The sequence below is a fragment of the Malaclemys terrapin genome, chromosome 21 (genome assembly GCF_027887155.1).
Source record: "Malaclemys terrapin pileata isolate rMalTer1 chromosome 21, rMalTer1.hap1, whole genome shotgun sequence".
Classification (NCBI taxonomy): Eukaryota; Metazoa; Chordata; order Testudines; family Emydidae; genus Malaclemys; species Malaclemys terrapin.
Genome location: NC_071525.1, coordinates 10,222,113 through 10,237,367, shown reverse-complemented (window position 1 = coordinate 10,237,367; position 15,255 = coordinate 10,222,113). Strand labels below are relative to the sequence as shown.

General features: G+C 51.5%; 1 protein-coding gene across 3 annotated transcripts; it reads left to right on the top strand.

The window, feature by feature from the left end:
* The first annotated feature begins 242 nt into the window (after positions 1-242).
* LOC128827435 (intelectin-like protein) lies at positions 243-9,730 on the top strand. Of its 3 annotated transcripts, none has more exons than XM_054011299.1 (8): positions 243-347; positions 1,649-1,712; positions 3,495-3,671; positions 5,447-5,694; positions 6,075-6,233; positions 7,078-7,198; positions 7,967-8,070; positions 9,453-9,730. In XM_054011299.1, the coding sequence occupies exons 1-8, from the start codon at positions 297-299 to the stop codon at positions 9,603-9,605; spliced, it is 1,077 nt and encodes a 358-aa protein (XP_053867274.1). In that variant the 5' UTR covers positions 243-296; the 3' UTR covers positions 9,606-9,730. The 3 variants fall into 3 exon arrangements, with proteins under 3 accessions (XP_053867274.1, XP_053867275.1, XP_053867276.1); XM_054011300.1 differs by having other exon boundaries at positions 249-347; positions 1,578-1,712; XM_054011301.1 differs by having other exon boundaries at positions 261-347; positions 1,583-1,712.
* The last annotated feature ends 5,525 nt before the right edge of the window (positions 9,731-15,255 follow it).

Genomic DNA, 15,255 nt, shown 5'->3' with positions numbered 1-15,255 from the left:
GCAGTAATATCCGTCCTGCCATATGCTTTTGCATCAACACGGAGTTTCCTGCCTGGGCTAGCAGAGGTTGTTTTGAAGGACAATAAATTCAGATACCTGGAACATGAACTAGATTTGACCCCATTTAACGTGTTCACTGGAAAACTTCTCCCCAGCCCTTGGGTGGGGTGTCTGGAGAGTTCTATTGTTTGTAAGCTGTGTTTGCTTTTCTTGGGTGGCTCCACTCCCTATAAAAGGTTAGATCTGCGACTGGTGCAGCAAAGGAATCGCTCTGTCTCTCTGGCCAGAAGCTTCGGATGCTGAAATCTGCAGTTAGACGCCTCAGCGACACTGGAACTGGGAACCAGGTGAGTCCCGACCCTTCCCCTTAGTACATTCCTCAGTGATGTCACGTAGCAGTAGTTGTGATATGTCAACACGACAAATAGTAGCTTTAAAAAGCCCAAGACTACGTTGGTTTCTCTACAGCTGTAAAATGAGGATAATGCTACTGAGATCCACTCATGAAGAGCACTAGGCATTATTATTACACAGCATCAGCATGGTTCCATCTGGCTCCCCAGCACACACAAGCCTCAATGGACTTATCCTCAGAGCACCTGGTGAAGTAGGGACGGTTCTCACCCCTGTTTTACAGCTGGGGAGCTGAGCCCAGAGAGAGCCCATCACCTGCCCGAGGAGTGAGTGACAGAGGGGGAATTGAACCCAGCTCTCCTGAATCTGAGCCTTAACAAGCCCCCTCTGCCTGCCTCTAGCACTGGGCAGCTGTGCTGCAGGGCCCTTTGGCTGGGCTCGTGAAGCTGTGGCCATGCAGTGGGAGGGAAGATGCCAGGGCATGAGTGAAATGTGCTGGTGTCGGTTCTGCCTCAGAGCAAGGAGAAAGACTCCTAGAAAAAGGTCTGAGATGGGACTTGGGAACCGATCCCCTCACATCCCTTCTCTAGACCTGATCCCAGTGCCGACTGGAGCCAGTGTGAGGCATTCCATTGACTTCAATGGGCTTCAGGTCAGGCACTATCTGCCTCAGTTTCCCCATCATCAAAATGGGTATAATGAGACCTGTCCACCCTACAGGGGTGATGCGAGGCTCAGTTAGCAGAGGGAGTGCAGGGGGAGGGCTTCTTCTGTGCACATGAAGCTACTTGGATTCCTCCCGGCCCGGCTCACCTCAGTGGGCTCTGAAGATGAAAACTGCTCTAAGGATGTCACTGCAAGGCCATCCCCACTCCGGCAAACCCCCATTGAACTCATGGGCAGCAGGGAGTTAGTGCCATGGGCAGGTAATGCAGAGAGCCAGGGCAGCCCTGGGAGATGGAGATTTGGGGAGGAGCCGCCCCTCCCACCGCATGCTCTGTGACACTAACTAGCCCCAAGGCCAGCTCCAGGCACCAGCATAGCAAGTAGATGCCTGGGGCGGCCAATGAAGAGGTGGGCGGCACGTCCAGCCGTTCGGCGGCAATTTCGGCAGCGGGGCCGTCACTCCCTCTCAGAGCGAAGGACCTGCCGCCGAATTGCCGCCAATCGTGATCGCGGCTTTTTTTTTTTTTTTTTTTTTTGCTGCTTGGGGCGGCAAAAAGGCTAGAGCCGGCCCTGACTAGCCCCAGCCTGGCTATTAACCAGCTGATCTACTGTTTTCTCTGCTGCAAAGTCAACAATGAAGCAACTCGCTCTCCTGCTGCTCCTCATCTCAGTGACCAGGGCGACCCCTTGCGGTAAGTGGCTGTTTCGTTTTCCTCTTCTGGGAACTAATTCTCCCGAACTCTGACCCTGCCTCTGGGGCCAGGGCTGTGATACATGCAGGGGAACAGCTGGGCGGGTTGCTGCAGGGGAGGCTTTGCTGATACACAAGTGAGGCAATAATGACCCCAACTGGCAGGCAGCCTCCTTCCACCCCTGGTTCATAAGGAATCTGCTCCAGTGAATTTCTTCTGTCCGTGTTCTGGAGTCAAGATTTGCAGAGGTAGGTGCCTAAAGGTATTAGTTTTATTACTCAGGGTTATGGATGCACCTAGGCGTCCCAATCCTGGACCAGGCCGCTGTCGCGCCAGGCGCTCTACAAACCCAGCACAGGAAGACAACACCAGCCCCAAAGAGCTGATTGTCCAAGTACAAAAACTTTGACTCTGAAGCCAAGAGTTTCAAAAGTGATCAGTGATTTTTGGGTGTCAATCCTGAGACACCGTAAAGGGGCCTCAGATGTCTTGAGTTGGGCACCCAAAATCAGTCTGAAAATCTTGGCCCCAAAAGACTCCTAAAAAAGTGACCTGATTTTCAAAAGCCCTGAGTCTCCAGCCGCTCACACTCCAGCCAGCTCTGCAACCTAGGCCCTATGTCTGATTCTAAAATCTATAAAACTCTTCTGCTGCTGATTTAAGGATGTGGAACAGGGTTTAAATGTATATATTTAAAATGCATCCGTTCCACTTTAAAGTCCCTGTGTGGGTCCCACCCAGAGCATTTATACCTAGACACATCTGCTCTGCCCCATCACAGCGTTGTGCCCCATCCCTGCCCCCCAGGGCTTGGGATCTCCACTGGGCACCATGATGACAAAGTGTCACCAGCTCTCATGATTTGTCACAAGTGACAGCATGTCAGTGGGGGCACAAGCTCCACTCGCTGCGACATGAGACGCTCCAGCCGCCCCCTTGGAGTTCAGCCCTCAGGAAGCTGGCAGAGCCTCTCCCCCTTTGCTCCCCTTCTCACAGGAGGGGGCTAAAGAGCACAGCAGCTCAGCGCAGTTCCACTTTCCCCTCCCCTCCTGTGAGCAACAGGGACAGGACGGTTCCTCTGCTCCTCCCCCTCGCCCCTGCAACACCCAACCTGGGAAGGCAGGAGGGGATGGGGGTGCTGCTGCAGCCCCCTAAGCCTGGGAGGAGTGACAAATCCTAGGAGCTGTAGGAGGAGCAGAACTGATGGGATGCTTGGGGGAGCTGGGCAGATGTGGGGCTGGGGGCTGGATAGGGACAGGACGGATGTGGAGCTGGGGGCAGGGCTGGATAGGGGCTGGGCGTAGCACCGGTAGGGGGCTGAACTGATTTGAGGGCTGGGGGACAGACAGAATTGATGCAAGAGGCAGATGTGGGGGCAGATCTGATGTGGGAACTGGGAACAGGATTGATTTGGGGGTTGGGGTGCAGCTTTAATTGCTGGGCAAGGGAAGGGCATGTGGGGGGTGAGAGCTCCTGTAGAGGGGATAAAATCCCCTTCCCCGATACATTTGGGAGAGTAGGAAATACTAAATGTCACACTACTATGAGGAGGGGCAGTGGGAATTCAGCTATCAAAAGGCAGACTGAAAAAACACAATATAGTCTTTCAATAAAAACCCAAATTCATGATTTTGGGGCAAAACATCCTGGTTTTGGGAGGTCTAATTCATGATTGTGATATCATGAGTTGGCAATGCAGCGGAAGGGTGGGCTCTGCTGTTCTGGCCCCATACATGGTAACAGAGAAAACTCCTAACTAACCCCAAGTCACCCCCTGTGCAGCCAAGAGTGTGGGTACTGCTGAACTGAAACTCGCCATCCGTGACCTGCTGGAGAACTGGAAAGACACGTCCTGCTCCCACAGTGGCCAGAGTGGCCAGAGCGACCAGAGCGACCAGAGCTACCAGAGCCTGCCCCGCAGCTGCAAGGAAATTAAAGCCACCCGGGCCGGGGCTGGAGGTGAGTGCGGAGGAAGCATCCCTGGACCTGCAGAAGCTGCTTTGCCTCTTCTGGGGCCTGCTCCAGCCCCAGTGTAAAGGCCACAGCTGGGTCCAGTTGGTTCAGATGCACCCGGGCATCTCTGTGTTGGGAGCAGGGGCACCTGTCTGCCCGTGGGCACAGTGGGGAACTGCATTATCAGAGCTGGCTGTGAGACACTCTGCTAGCCCTGCCAGCCCCAGCAGGCGGGAGCTGTGCTGCAGCTGACAGCTCCCTCCTGCTCCAGCCTGTCTGCCTTGTCAGCAAACTCCTCAGGGCCCACCAGCCTAAACCTCGCCTAGCCGGTAACTCAGTGAACTCCAGCCCCCAAGCTCCGCGGAGACGTCTCTCTGCAGCGCACAGCCCCTAGCATTGCACAGGACAGGAATAGCTTGTTATCTTGACTGGAGCTAACAATCACCTCAGTTCCACCAAAGCACAGGGTTGGGTTAGAGAAACAGTCAAACCAGTTTATTGTAGTAAAGCGAGGGAGGTTTGAAGTGAGTTCCAGTAGACGGGCTCCAGACAGAAAGGGCTCCCAACAAACAAAAGTAAAACTACTCTGTCTAACGGCAAAGACGTAACTTCACAAGGTTTGTTCCAGGCGTTTTCTGACCAAACTTCCTTTCCCAGCAGTGGCTGGTTAGTTCTTAGTCAGGATCCCCACAGAGTCCCAGGTTCTGCTTTTCCTTGTCTCCTGAGGCGAAGGATAACTTAGGAGTTCACTCCCCTCTCTTTATAGCCCAATAAACCTTTGAAATGGATCCGGCCAGCATTCCTGTTCCTCCTGGGGCGGATACTGGTCTGTCTTCGCCCCACTTGTGATTTCTACAGGGCAAACGAGCTCTTTCTGCTGCCTCCCATACAGATGAATCACCCACTGAATTTGGCCACCTCTGGTTTGAGCAGGGTTGCTGGAACAATTTGTATAATGGGGGTGCTGAGAGCCACTGAACCAAACTGTAAACCCAGTATATGATGGAAACCACTTCAAGCCAGAGGGTGCTGCCACACCCCCAGCACCCCTAGATCCAGCACCTCTGGGTTTGAGGTGTTGGCCCCTTTCCTTTGTCTGGAGAAAACCTGTTTATCAACTCTCCTGACAACTGGTTTAAATGCAGTTTCAGAGTAGCAGCCGTGTAGCTGCTGCTGTGTCAGTCCCAGGATAATACAGAGATAAGGTGGGTGAGGTAATATCTATTACCAGACCAACCTCTGTTGGTCAGAGGGACGCGCTTTCACAGAAGAGCTCGGTGTGGCTCAAACACTTGTCTCTCTCTCACCAACAGATGTTGATCCAATTAAAGATCTTCCCTTATCCCCTTGTCTATCTGGTTACAACACATTTTACGCATAATTCCAGCACACCCGGATAATCCTTTGTGGGTGACCATACAAACAAAGCCAGTGTAAATTGTGTCCACAATTTGTAGCGCTGTAACTACACCGGTATCATTAAAGTGCTACAGCTTGTGTGTGGAAAGACTCAGTCCCCGACTTTCGGAGCCCCTGTAATTTGCACTCACTTCCCGCTGCCTAGGGGGCTTTAGTGTCCCTGAGAATCAGGCCGCTCTGCTCCCGGATGCAGGGGCACGTCTTGCTCCAGTGACTCTGGGTTTGCCCCCTGCTGCAGCTCACTAGAAGCTCCTCACCTGGGCGTTTCCCTTTTAATGGCTGGCTCCGAGAGGGCCCTGCCCCTTTCCCCAGCCCTGGCTGACCAGCTCGGTGCTCCCCGCTTCCCACCCCGCCCCCTGCAGATGGAATTTACACCCTGCGCACCGAGAACGGTGAGATCTACCAGACCTTCTGCGACATGACCACCAAGGGGGGTGGCTGGACCCTGGTGGCCAGCGTGCACGAGAACAACATCTATGGCAAGTGCACCAATGGCGATCGCTGGTCCAGCCAGCAGGGGAGCAACGTCAACTACCCAGAGGGAGACGGCAACTGGGCCAATTACAACACCTTCGGCTCCGCGATGGGCTCCACCAGCGACGACTACAAGGTGGGGTCCCCTTCTCCATGGCCAATAGCTACCTGCTGGGGAGAGAGGGTGCGTTAGAAGTGGTTGAATGCACATGGGCAGGTGGGGGACATGGGCATGGGAGGTTATATGGAGGGATGGTCCAGAGGTCAAGGTGCTAGCTGAGGGCTTGGCAGCCCTGGCTTCCATTCCCTGCCCTGCCACAGACCCCCTGTGTGACCTAGGGCAAGTCACCTAGTCTCTGTGCCTCCGTTCTCCCCCGTACAATGGGGATGGTGCTTCTCTGCCTTGTGGGGCATGAGCCACAGCTGGGGAGATGCCCAGATGCCCTGGGGGTGGGGGTTGCCGGGTAAGTACCAGGGATGTGGTTACGAAGTTTTAGCTGAGTCCTCGCTTTTCAGAACCCTGGTTATTATGATCTGCAAGCTCAGGACCTGTCCGTGTGGCACGTAACCAACAAGACGCCCCTGAAGGAATGGAAGAACAGGTCCATCCTGAGGTACCACACCGAGAACGGCTTCCTGTCCTCAGAGGGGGGTAACCTCTTCAAACTCTACCAGGTGATGGCACGGAGCTGGGGGCTTTGGAGGGGCGTGTGCAGGAGGGACCGGGTGGCTCTGCTGGCCCCAGTGTAGATGGGGGAACTGAGTTGGGCAAATCCTCAACATGCTACAAATGCTCCATGCTGGGGGGCCAGAGGCTGATCATGGGACAAGGATCCTTCCGCTCAACACATTGGAATCTGACCATGACCTTGGTGTGAGGTGAGCTGGCTGGTCTCAGCCACTTGCTGGTGTTCACATCCCGAACAAGCCGCCCCCCTTGTCTCTGACCTGCTGGCAGACTCAGCAGAGGGGCTGAATGGGCCCCAGAGACTGACCCCACCTCACGCCCTGGAGATGGGGGGGGCCATTAGACAAAAGTGCTTTGGTGCTAGCCCACGCCCTTGACCCACCCTTGAGACCCAGCTTTGGGGTTCAGTGTCCTAGCAGTGGCATCTCCTCAGTGCCAGGGCAGCGGGCAGTGGTGCTGGACACATGCTGATTCTCACCTATTATCATTTACTGCCCGCATTGTGCCAGCTCCTAGCGAACACCCTCCTCCCTCCCCCCGCAGACCAGGGCCCCACGGTGCTAGGTGCTGCACAGACCCAGAACAGAAAAACAGTCCCTGCCCCAAACAGTCTGTGATAAATCCACCCCAAGGGGCACCTTGACATGCCAGATTTCCCTGCCCACTTCTGGGGTCACTGTGCCCCAGGACTGGCCTGTGTGGGAGGCGGCACTGACTGAACTAATCACCCAGTGAGCATGTGTCAGTCAAAGCTGCCTTGTCTGTGCTGGAGCTGCCCTGCCACAGGGATGGAAACTAACGCTGGATTCTCGCTGCGTTTGTGTCTCCCAGAAATACCCAGTGAAATACGGCGCTGGCGTCTGCAAGACTGACAATGGCCCCGCCGTGCCCATCATCTATGACGTTGGCGATGCCCAGCAAACCACCAACTATTATGCTCCAAACAGCCGAAGTAAGTCTGCAGTGAGCGTGCGGGTTCTGCCTCTCCACCTGCACTAAATTCTCATAGAGTATTTCCCGTAGCTCCCCAGTGTCTCTGCCCCCAACATGCTATAAAAACTCCAGGAGGTTAGAAAACATTTACCAGAACTCCGCTCCAGACAGCTCCCTCTGAATTTAAGCCCTGGGCCTGTCGTTTCAGTCTGAACAACCTTTGTTTTAGAGCAGTGCTACTCAAACCTCAGTGGTCCAGGAGGCAAATTAGCGATCAGCATTACCCAAAAGAGCCACAGGAGTGTGAATTCATTGTTTCATTTACTATTGTCCTAGTCATATTTAAACAGCATGATGGGAAATATTTAGTTTATAGATATATTTATTATTCTCACAGCAAATAAGTTAATAACTTAGTGCCAGTTGATAACTTAGTAGGTTATTAACATAGTAAAAACATCACTCATTTAGAGAAAGGGAAAACGATGAAACGAGAGCAAATGGAAAATCCCCAGGAGAGAGCACGGTGTGTTCCCCACTTTAACATTCTACATGGCAACTGCACACAAACCAGCTCTTAGGAATTTAAAGATGCCATGACAGTGACAGATCTGTGAACAGCCCAGCTGAGCCTCACAGTTCCTGATCATTTGTGGGACTGGAGTTCCTGATCCTTAGTCCCCAGTCATTCCCAGTTCAACGGGACCAGCTGGGATCAGAGCTCTGTCCCTTCTCTCCACCTGTCCATGGCAAACAATGCTCCTAACCTGCCCTTTTCTATCACCAGCTGAATTCACTGCTGGCTACATCCAGTTCCGCGTGTTTAATGCTGAGAAGGCGGCCATGGCTTTGTGTTCTGGGGTGAAAGCGACCGGCTGTAACACCGAGACTGTGAGTATCTGGTCAGCGTGGGGGTTAGCTGTGGAGCAAAGGCCAGCTGATTGGCCTTGGGGCGGCCTAGTGTAATTGTCAGAGCTGCTCGGCTGCACAAGGACCCTTTTAGCTCGGCACTGGTTCAGGGTGGGTTCAGTTTGTATCCCCTGTGCCAGCAGGGACAGATGTGCCCACAGAGGCAATCATCCCCCAGGACAGGCCAAGGGGGATGGATGTTACATCTCTTCTTTGGGGGACCATGTTGGGGGGAACAGCTCACAGGGGCTGTTGGCTGCTGTGGGCACTTTGCACCACTGGGAAGTCTTTCAAGGTGTAATTTCTGCCAGCAGGGGGCCTGCAGCCCAAGCTTTTGCCATGGGTAAATTGGGAGTGAATCAGACCCACTCACGGTCTGCTCCTGACCCAGAGAGGTCCATGGGGCTCTGCGCGATCGCATTTGTAATAATAATCCCTAGCTCTGGTATGGCTTTTTTTGTCAAATCTTAAATGCTGCACAGAGGAGTCAATATCATCATCCCCATTTTATAGAAGGGGAAAATGAGGCATGGAACGGCACAGCCAGGAATAAAAGCCAGATCGCCAGAGTCCCAGTCTAGTGCTGTATCCACTAGGCCACACTGCCTCCCCAGGTCAAGACTCGATTTCTGTTCTAGGGTGTGAAATACAGGTGGCAAATACTGCACCAACACAGCCCCTTCCCCAGCAGCCCCTTCGCTGGTGCCTTCACAGATCCACAGATGCAAAGGGCAGAAGGGCCAGTATGATGGATCTTGTAGTCAGACTTCCTGCATGGCACATGCCAGAGAACCTCCCACAGGGATTCCTGCATCAAGCGTTCAGGCCCCTGCCAACCTTCCCAGTGCAGGTTTTTCCCCAAACTCTATGGTAAGGTTGAACTGTGAGCTCCTTGGGGCAGGGGCTGTATTTCTATTCTGTGTGATACCCAGCACCAGAGGGCCTGCCCAGGACTGGGGCTCTGAAGTGGTACTGCAATGAAAACAATAAATAACAACACCACCACTCAATGGCCTAAACCAGCCCTGCCCCTTGTGCAGACGTTCACACCAGTGCAAAGGGAGTGGCAAACGCTGGCATCTGCAGGCCCTTTGCACCAGGGTAAATGACTGCACAAGAGCCAGGGCAATGGAGACTCTGGTCCCAAGAGTTAGGAAGGGATTTAAACGCTCATGCTTCAGGGCATTAGCTGACCTCTGACTGTAGGAGGTAACTTACTTTGTGGGCAGATTATTCGCCAACAGACCATTGCAGGGTTTCTTGTGACTTCCTCTGAAGCATCTGGCACTGGCCTGGAGACAGGAAAGTGGCTAGATGGGCCCCTGCTCTGCTTCCATCTGGCAATTCCTCTGTTCTCTCCCCAGTACTGCATAGGTGGAGGAGGGTTCTTTCCAGAAGCGAACCCAGTTCAGTGTGGTGATTTCCCTGCCTTTGCCTGGGATGGCTATGGAACCCATCAGAACTGGAGCGTATCCAAGGAGATGCTTGAATCCGCAGTGCTGCTGTTCTACCGCTGAGTCCAGAAAGGCTGGTGTGACCCAGTGAACAACGCTGCTTCGCTCCAGCCACAGCTGCTCCCTGAGAGGAGAATTATGGCCTCAGCTGTGGTCATCTGTGATTCAAATAAAGAAAGTGAAGTGGGCCGGGGTCTTGGTGTGATTTACTCCCCTTGTGACCCAGAGAGAGCTGAGAGGTTCTCACCACCAGTCAGGATCAGGCACTGCTTTCATTACGAACACCTGGCCCTTAGCTAGCGCTCTGGGTCCCTAGATCTCAAAGCACTTTCCCCAAGGAGGGCAGCACACTTTTTCCCCATGTTACAGATGCAGGGAATAAGGCCCAGGAGGTGATGAAGTTGTCATGGCTCCCGAGTTAGCTGCATCTCTGACCCCCTCATGTCTCCTTGAGGGACTCCCACCTCAATGTCAGGCCTTCAGCTGTCACTCTTCTCGGGGCTGGATTCTGCAATCCCCTCCCTCCAGAGTGGGGCCAGGGCTACAATTCACAATGATCAGCTCAGCAGAGGTGAGGTCAGTTCAGCATCTGCGGCCCTGTTCTCTGCCGGGCCGTGGCTGGGTTAGGCAGTGACCAGCCAGCTCTCAGAAAGCGAAGTCCCGTTTATTCACAACAAAAGCATTTCCGAGCAAACGTCTCTGAACCTAATAATCAGTGTATCCGAGGTCTAGCTCAGCAGGTGCTCACCACTGCCCCCAGGGTGACCCTGGCAGGTTTTTAAGTACTTCAGATCCTGCCACAGGTCCTGTCTGGTCACCAGTTCAGGTCAGTTCTTGGACCCTCCTTTGATCAGGCTGATCTTTTATACAGTATCGTTACGTTTTTTTTTTCGTAGGTCTCTTGAACCAGGTCAGACCAGTCAATGATATTCCCCATTGGGCCAAACTTCACAAGCCTTGTTACCAACATTGTTTCTGTGTGGGAGATTCGTATTAATTACCCAACTGTTGTCTTTGTTTCCTTGGGAAAAAATTTTTATTTCATCCATGGAGCCAGGAATACAATCACTAGCCAGCCCCTAAAGATACAGATCCCACTGATAAAGTTGATACAAAAGTCTTTGAATATTCCCTGTCTTTGTAGCTCTGCATCTGTCACAGATGTAACTTTCCCAAGGTCATCCAGCAATCCACCGACAGAGCCAGGAATGGACTGTAGGTCTCCTAAGCCCCAGTCCAATGCTCCATCCGCTAGGCTATGCTCCCTCCCCTTGCTACAGGTGGGGCTGGTTGCACACCCAATTATTATTGCCTCATACTGCCCACAACAAGACCCTGTTCTCAGCTCCATCTAACTTTGCCAGACTTCAACCCTTTGGGATGGAGTTTTCCATGTTGGCTGTCTGCCTCATGGCAGATTTTTTTTTATCATTACTTTTTTCAGCTAAATGGTTCAGCAGTTTCTGAGACCAAGAACATTGTTTTCCCCACGTGATGCCATCCTAACAACATTTTATCTGAACTGCTCTAGCCCGCCATGGTGTGGAGCTGGGATGGGCTTTGGGTCAGGGATGTGCCTTTTGCCAGTCTGGTGAAAATCAGCCCAAAGTTGGCCAGAGTATAAGCCTTTGGGAAAACTGCACTTCACATGTGCTCAATAGAAGCTTCTTTGATTGTGGAAGCTAAATTCCCTGAAGATTCCCCTGTGGCAATCAGGGTCCAGACACTCCAAGAAGAGAAAAGAAGGTTTAAACTCCCAAAATAAGCAGTTAAATTCCTCTAAATACACTGTTACTAGACTATAAAAACATACCAAGTAAGATGTGACCCGGGGTGCCGAGGGTAGCCCTCACTGAAAATGCCAATGTCAGGGCAGGCTGCAAGAAGGAGGGCAGATTCTTCCAAAACTGGTGGCTAACACTGTAGTTATATTCACCAACCATCAGAAACTGTGCTCCTGATCCCTCCCCCTCTTCCCCCCCCCGGTTATCAAGAAGCTGAAAAAGAAATTGCATTCTAGTTCTCTGGCTTCCTATCAGCACAGAGGTCCAGCACAGTGAGAAGTTATTTAAAACCTCTGCTCACTCTACAAAATGTTCTTCTGACCCACAGGGCCAGCCACATTACCAGGTCAATGTTAGTTTGGATCTTACCCAAAATACCACACTGCCAGCCAATCCTTTAGTACCTAGAACTAAAGGTTTATTATAAAGAAAAGAGAAAGAACAGGAAGAGAGTTGTTCAATAGTAAATCAGTCGCATACATACAGAGACTTCAAAGTTCATATATCAGGTTCTTAGCAGTATTGGTGAGTTTGCTGGCTTGAAAGTCGCTCTGGAATCATCCAAAACTTGGATGGGTCATTCAGTCCTTTGTTCGGAGCTTCATTTTGCAGAGAAGTGAGTCCAGAGGTGAGAAGCAGGATTGAAGACAAAATGGAGATGATGCAGCTGCCTTTTTACATCTGTTGTCACGTGGCTTGTACTTCCTTTGTCCCAAACACCAACTCATAACGCATGGCATGGAAAAACCTTGGAGTCCCCTGTCCATAGGCATGCCCCTACAAGTCTTGCTGACTCTAAGGTGTAGCCCTGCTTCTTTCAATGGGTTCTTTGTACAGTTGATGACCCTTGATGGGTCATCGAGCAGGCTAGGCAGTGATGATGACAATCTGTCTGGGGGTGTCACCCAGAAACACAGCACAAGTTTTGAAATACAGATATACCCTGTATATCTACAACTCACAATGCAAAGGTGATACAAACATATAAACAAGACTATCATACTTGGAAAATCGCACATTTCCACTGACATCTTACATGGCATATCTGGCATGATTCATTGCAATTTTACAATATTGGTATTAATAATATACAGTGTCTCTCATATTCCATACAGCATCACATTAGGTCTTTTAGAAAGCATGTGATGTTCTAAATTCATAATTATTATGAGATATGTACACAGACTGTGATTCTGAATCAATGTATTTGTGTCCAAAGAAAACTGCTCATAATCTGTGCTATGAATTCAACTACACCTCACAGCAGGGAGGTGAGCAGTTAAATGGGAGATGTTGATCATCGTAGCAGTGGAGATGTGTCTACAGGTTTTGCATCTGTTTGGGCAGGCGCTGGTGCTGCTTTGAGTTGGGAGGTCCTGGTCTGTGGGGAGTTTGCTTCTGATGATGAGTTTGGCAAAGTTGGGAATTGTTTAAAGGCAGAAGGAGGAGGTTGGGAATGATTTCTTTCAGGATGTGCTCCCCATCAAGGACGGGTTGTAACTGTTTGATGATTCCCCATATAAGTTACAGTGTAGGGTGGTAGGTGACAACCCGGGCTGTGTAGTCATTGGGGCAGTTTTCTGTATTGAAGCAGGTTCTCTTAGGCTAGCTAGGTGACCCATTCCATGATGAGAATGACTTCTTTGGTGGAGTGTCCTTTTTTTGGTGAAGGCACTTTTAAGTATGTTAAGGTGTCTATGCCAGATGTTCTCTCAGAGCATATCCTGTGGTATCTGAGTGCCTAGCTGTAGAAGTCAGGATGGCTTTCTCTGCCTTTGAATCAAGAACTGTCCCCATGAACTGTGCTGACTGAGAGGGAACTAGATTTGACTTGTCGAGGTTGAGCCTGAGGCCCGCAAACAAAGGAATCATTTCAAGCTTCCCACAGCTGTCAGCCCAAACACCTGATCGAGCATGTGCCCAGCTGTAGGAGTTCAGCCAATAACCACTTGGATAATTCCACAGCCCTCATGGTGGCCAGGAAATCCTGGGCTCTTTCAGAAGATCATCCACACAATGAGGTCATGATCAGTCTCAGTGATTGCGCCATCACCATGGTGAGGGATCTCTTTAGCACCAGAGCCCAGCAGAGAGCAGAGCTGAGGAAAGGAGCCCTGGAAAACAAACCCCAGAAAGGAGAAGGCCCAGCAGGGATCAGATTCCCAAAGGCAGAAAGCCAAGGGAGAGTCCAGGAAAGGGAGAGTGCAGCGGAGCCAGAGACAGGAGGGCAGAAAGTCCAGAGGAGCTGGAGCCTGGGAAGCAGCACAGAATGAATCCTAGCTTGGTCATTATTTTTCCATCAAGGACAACCAGATCCACCCTCACGACTAAGACAGGGGTAGGGCATGGAGACCCTAGCACTTCCGGGGAAACAAAGATACCATGACAACTCAGCATGCTGGCGCTGTGGTGACTGAGTGGTCACGGTGCCGGATTATAATCCTGAAAGTTGTGGGTTTGGCTCTTGCTCAATCTCGCAGTGAAACGCCACAGTTAGCTCACCCTGCTGCAAAGCGGGTACCCAATCCATCAGGTTAGGGCACTCAAAGGCAGCTGGATGTGATGCTGGCACGTCCCTCCCTTGTGTACCATTGGCTATGAAACACATGCCACAACTGCACCAGCCTGCTAAGCCATTGGCTTGGGGGAACTTTGATCCTGGGGCTGTAACTCCCAGTGCAACACTAATATAAACTCCTGGGAAACCCAAGCCTTCGACCAACCAAAATGGAAATAGACTATGGGGCAAAGACCCCAAGATTTCCAGATCTAACAAAGACAACAGGTAATGGAGAAATGGAAAAGGAAAGAACATGCCGCAGCCAGACTCAACAATCCAGATCCTCCCCTTCCCACTGAGAAATATCTGCCCTAACTGTGTCAAGAGTGGGGGATCCCCGATCAGTCTCATTAGCCACCTGCAGATCCTCCAGTGACAGCTGGCTATCGATTTATGGAAGACAATCATCCTCTAATGCCAAGGTATCTCCAACAGTGACAATTTTGCCTCTTCAGCCACTAGAGGGCAGCCTCAACCACAGAAAACCACCCAGCAAGCTTCCAATTTATTATCATATTGGCATGCCTGAACCCAACTGTGGAAAGAGCCTGGCAAAGACATACAGCGTAGTTCAGTCTCCCCGCCCCATTCAATCCTTGGCATCCTCGCTGCGACTGCCCCAGAGATGCTATCTTTTGCTAACCGAAGATAGACTTTCGTTCCCCTCCAGCGGGGCTGATGGATTTGTGCCGAGACCTGTGAGCCAGGTTGTGCTACAGTAGCAGCGATTCATCTCGAAATACTAAAATATCTGGACGGGGGAAGGAGCGTCTCTGCCCACAAACAGCAGATGGGCTTATTCAGCCTGCCCAGCTGGGTAGCCCCAGTGCAGTAGCTCTTTAAAGGTCAGATAATCTTCAAGAGCAAAATGAGCAGCTTCATGAACAGTAGGGAAAACAAACATAGGAGAAAACAGGTGCCCATTGTCTACACAAGAGTGACTCGAACTGTGTCACCAACTCTCCTGAGTTTATTGCAAGTATTCCAATAGACTCAGACTCATAGACTTTAAGGTCAGAAGGGACCATTATGATCATCTGGTCTGACCCCCTGCATGCTGCAGGCCACAAAACCCTTCCCTGGACTCTGCCGTTGAAGTCCCCAATCCTGTGTTTCAGTGACTTCAATCGGCAGAGACCCTCCTGCTAGAGATCCCTGCCCCATGCTGCGGAGGAAGGCGAAAAACCTCCAGAGGCTCAGCCAATCTACCCTGGAGGAAAATTCCTTCCCAACCCCAAATATGGCGATCAGTAAGACCCCGAGCATGTAGGCAAGAGTCTCCAGCCTGACCCGTTAGCCATTATACTATTTACGTACCATTGCTTGGTTTTCCTTGGCTACTATGTTTTACCATTAAACCATTCCCTCC

Excerpts from the sequence above, each read along its gene's own strand:
- LOC128827435 (XM_054011299.1), top strand. The coding sequence starts at position 297 with ATGCTGAAATCTGCAGTTAGACGCCTCAGCGACACTGGAACTGGGAAC. Across the intron at positions 1,713-3,494 it reads GACCAGGGCGACCCCTTGCG|CCAAGAGTGTGGGTACTGCT; the intron begins GTAAGTGGCTGT and ends CCCCCTGTGCAG. Across the intron at positions 5,695-6,074 it reads CCACCAGCGACGACTACAAG|AACCCTGGTTATTATGATCT; the intron begins GTGGGGTCCCCT and ends CTCGCTTTTCAG.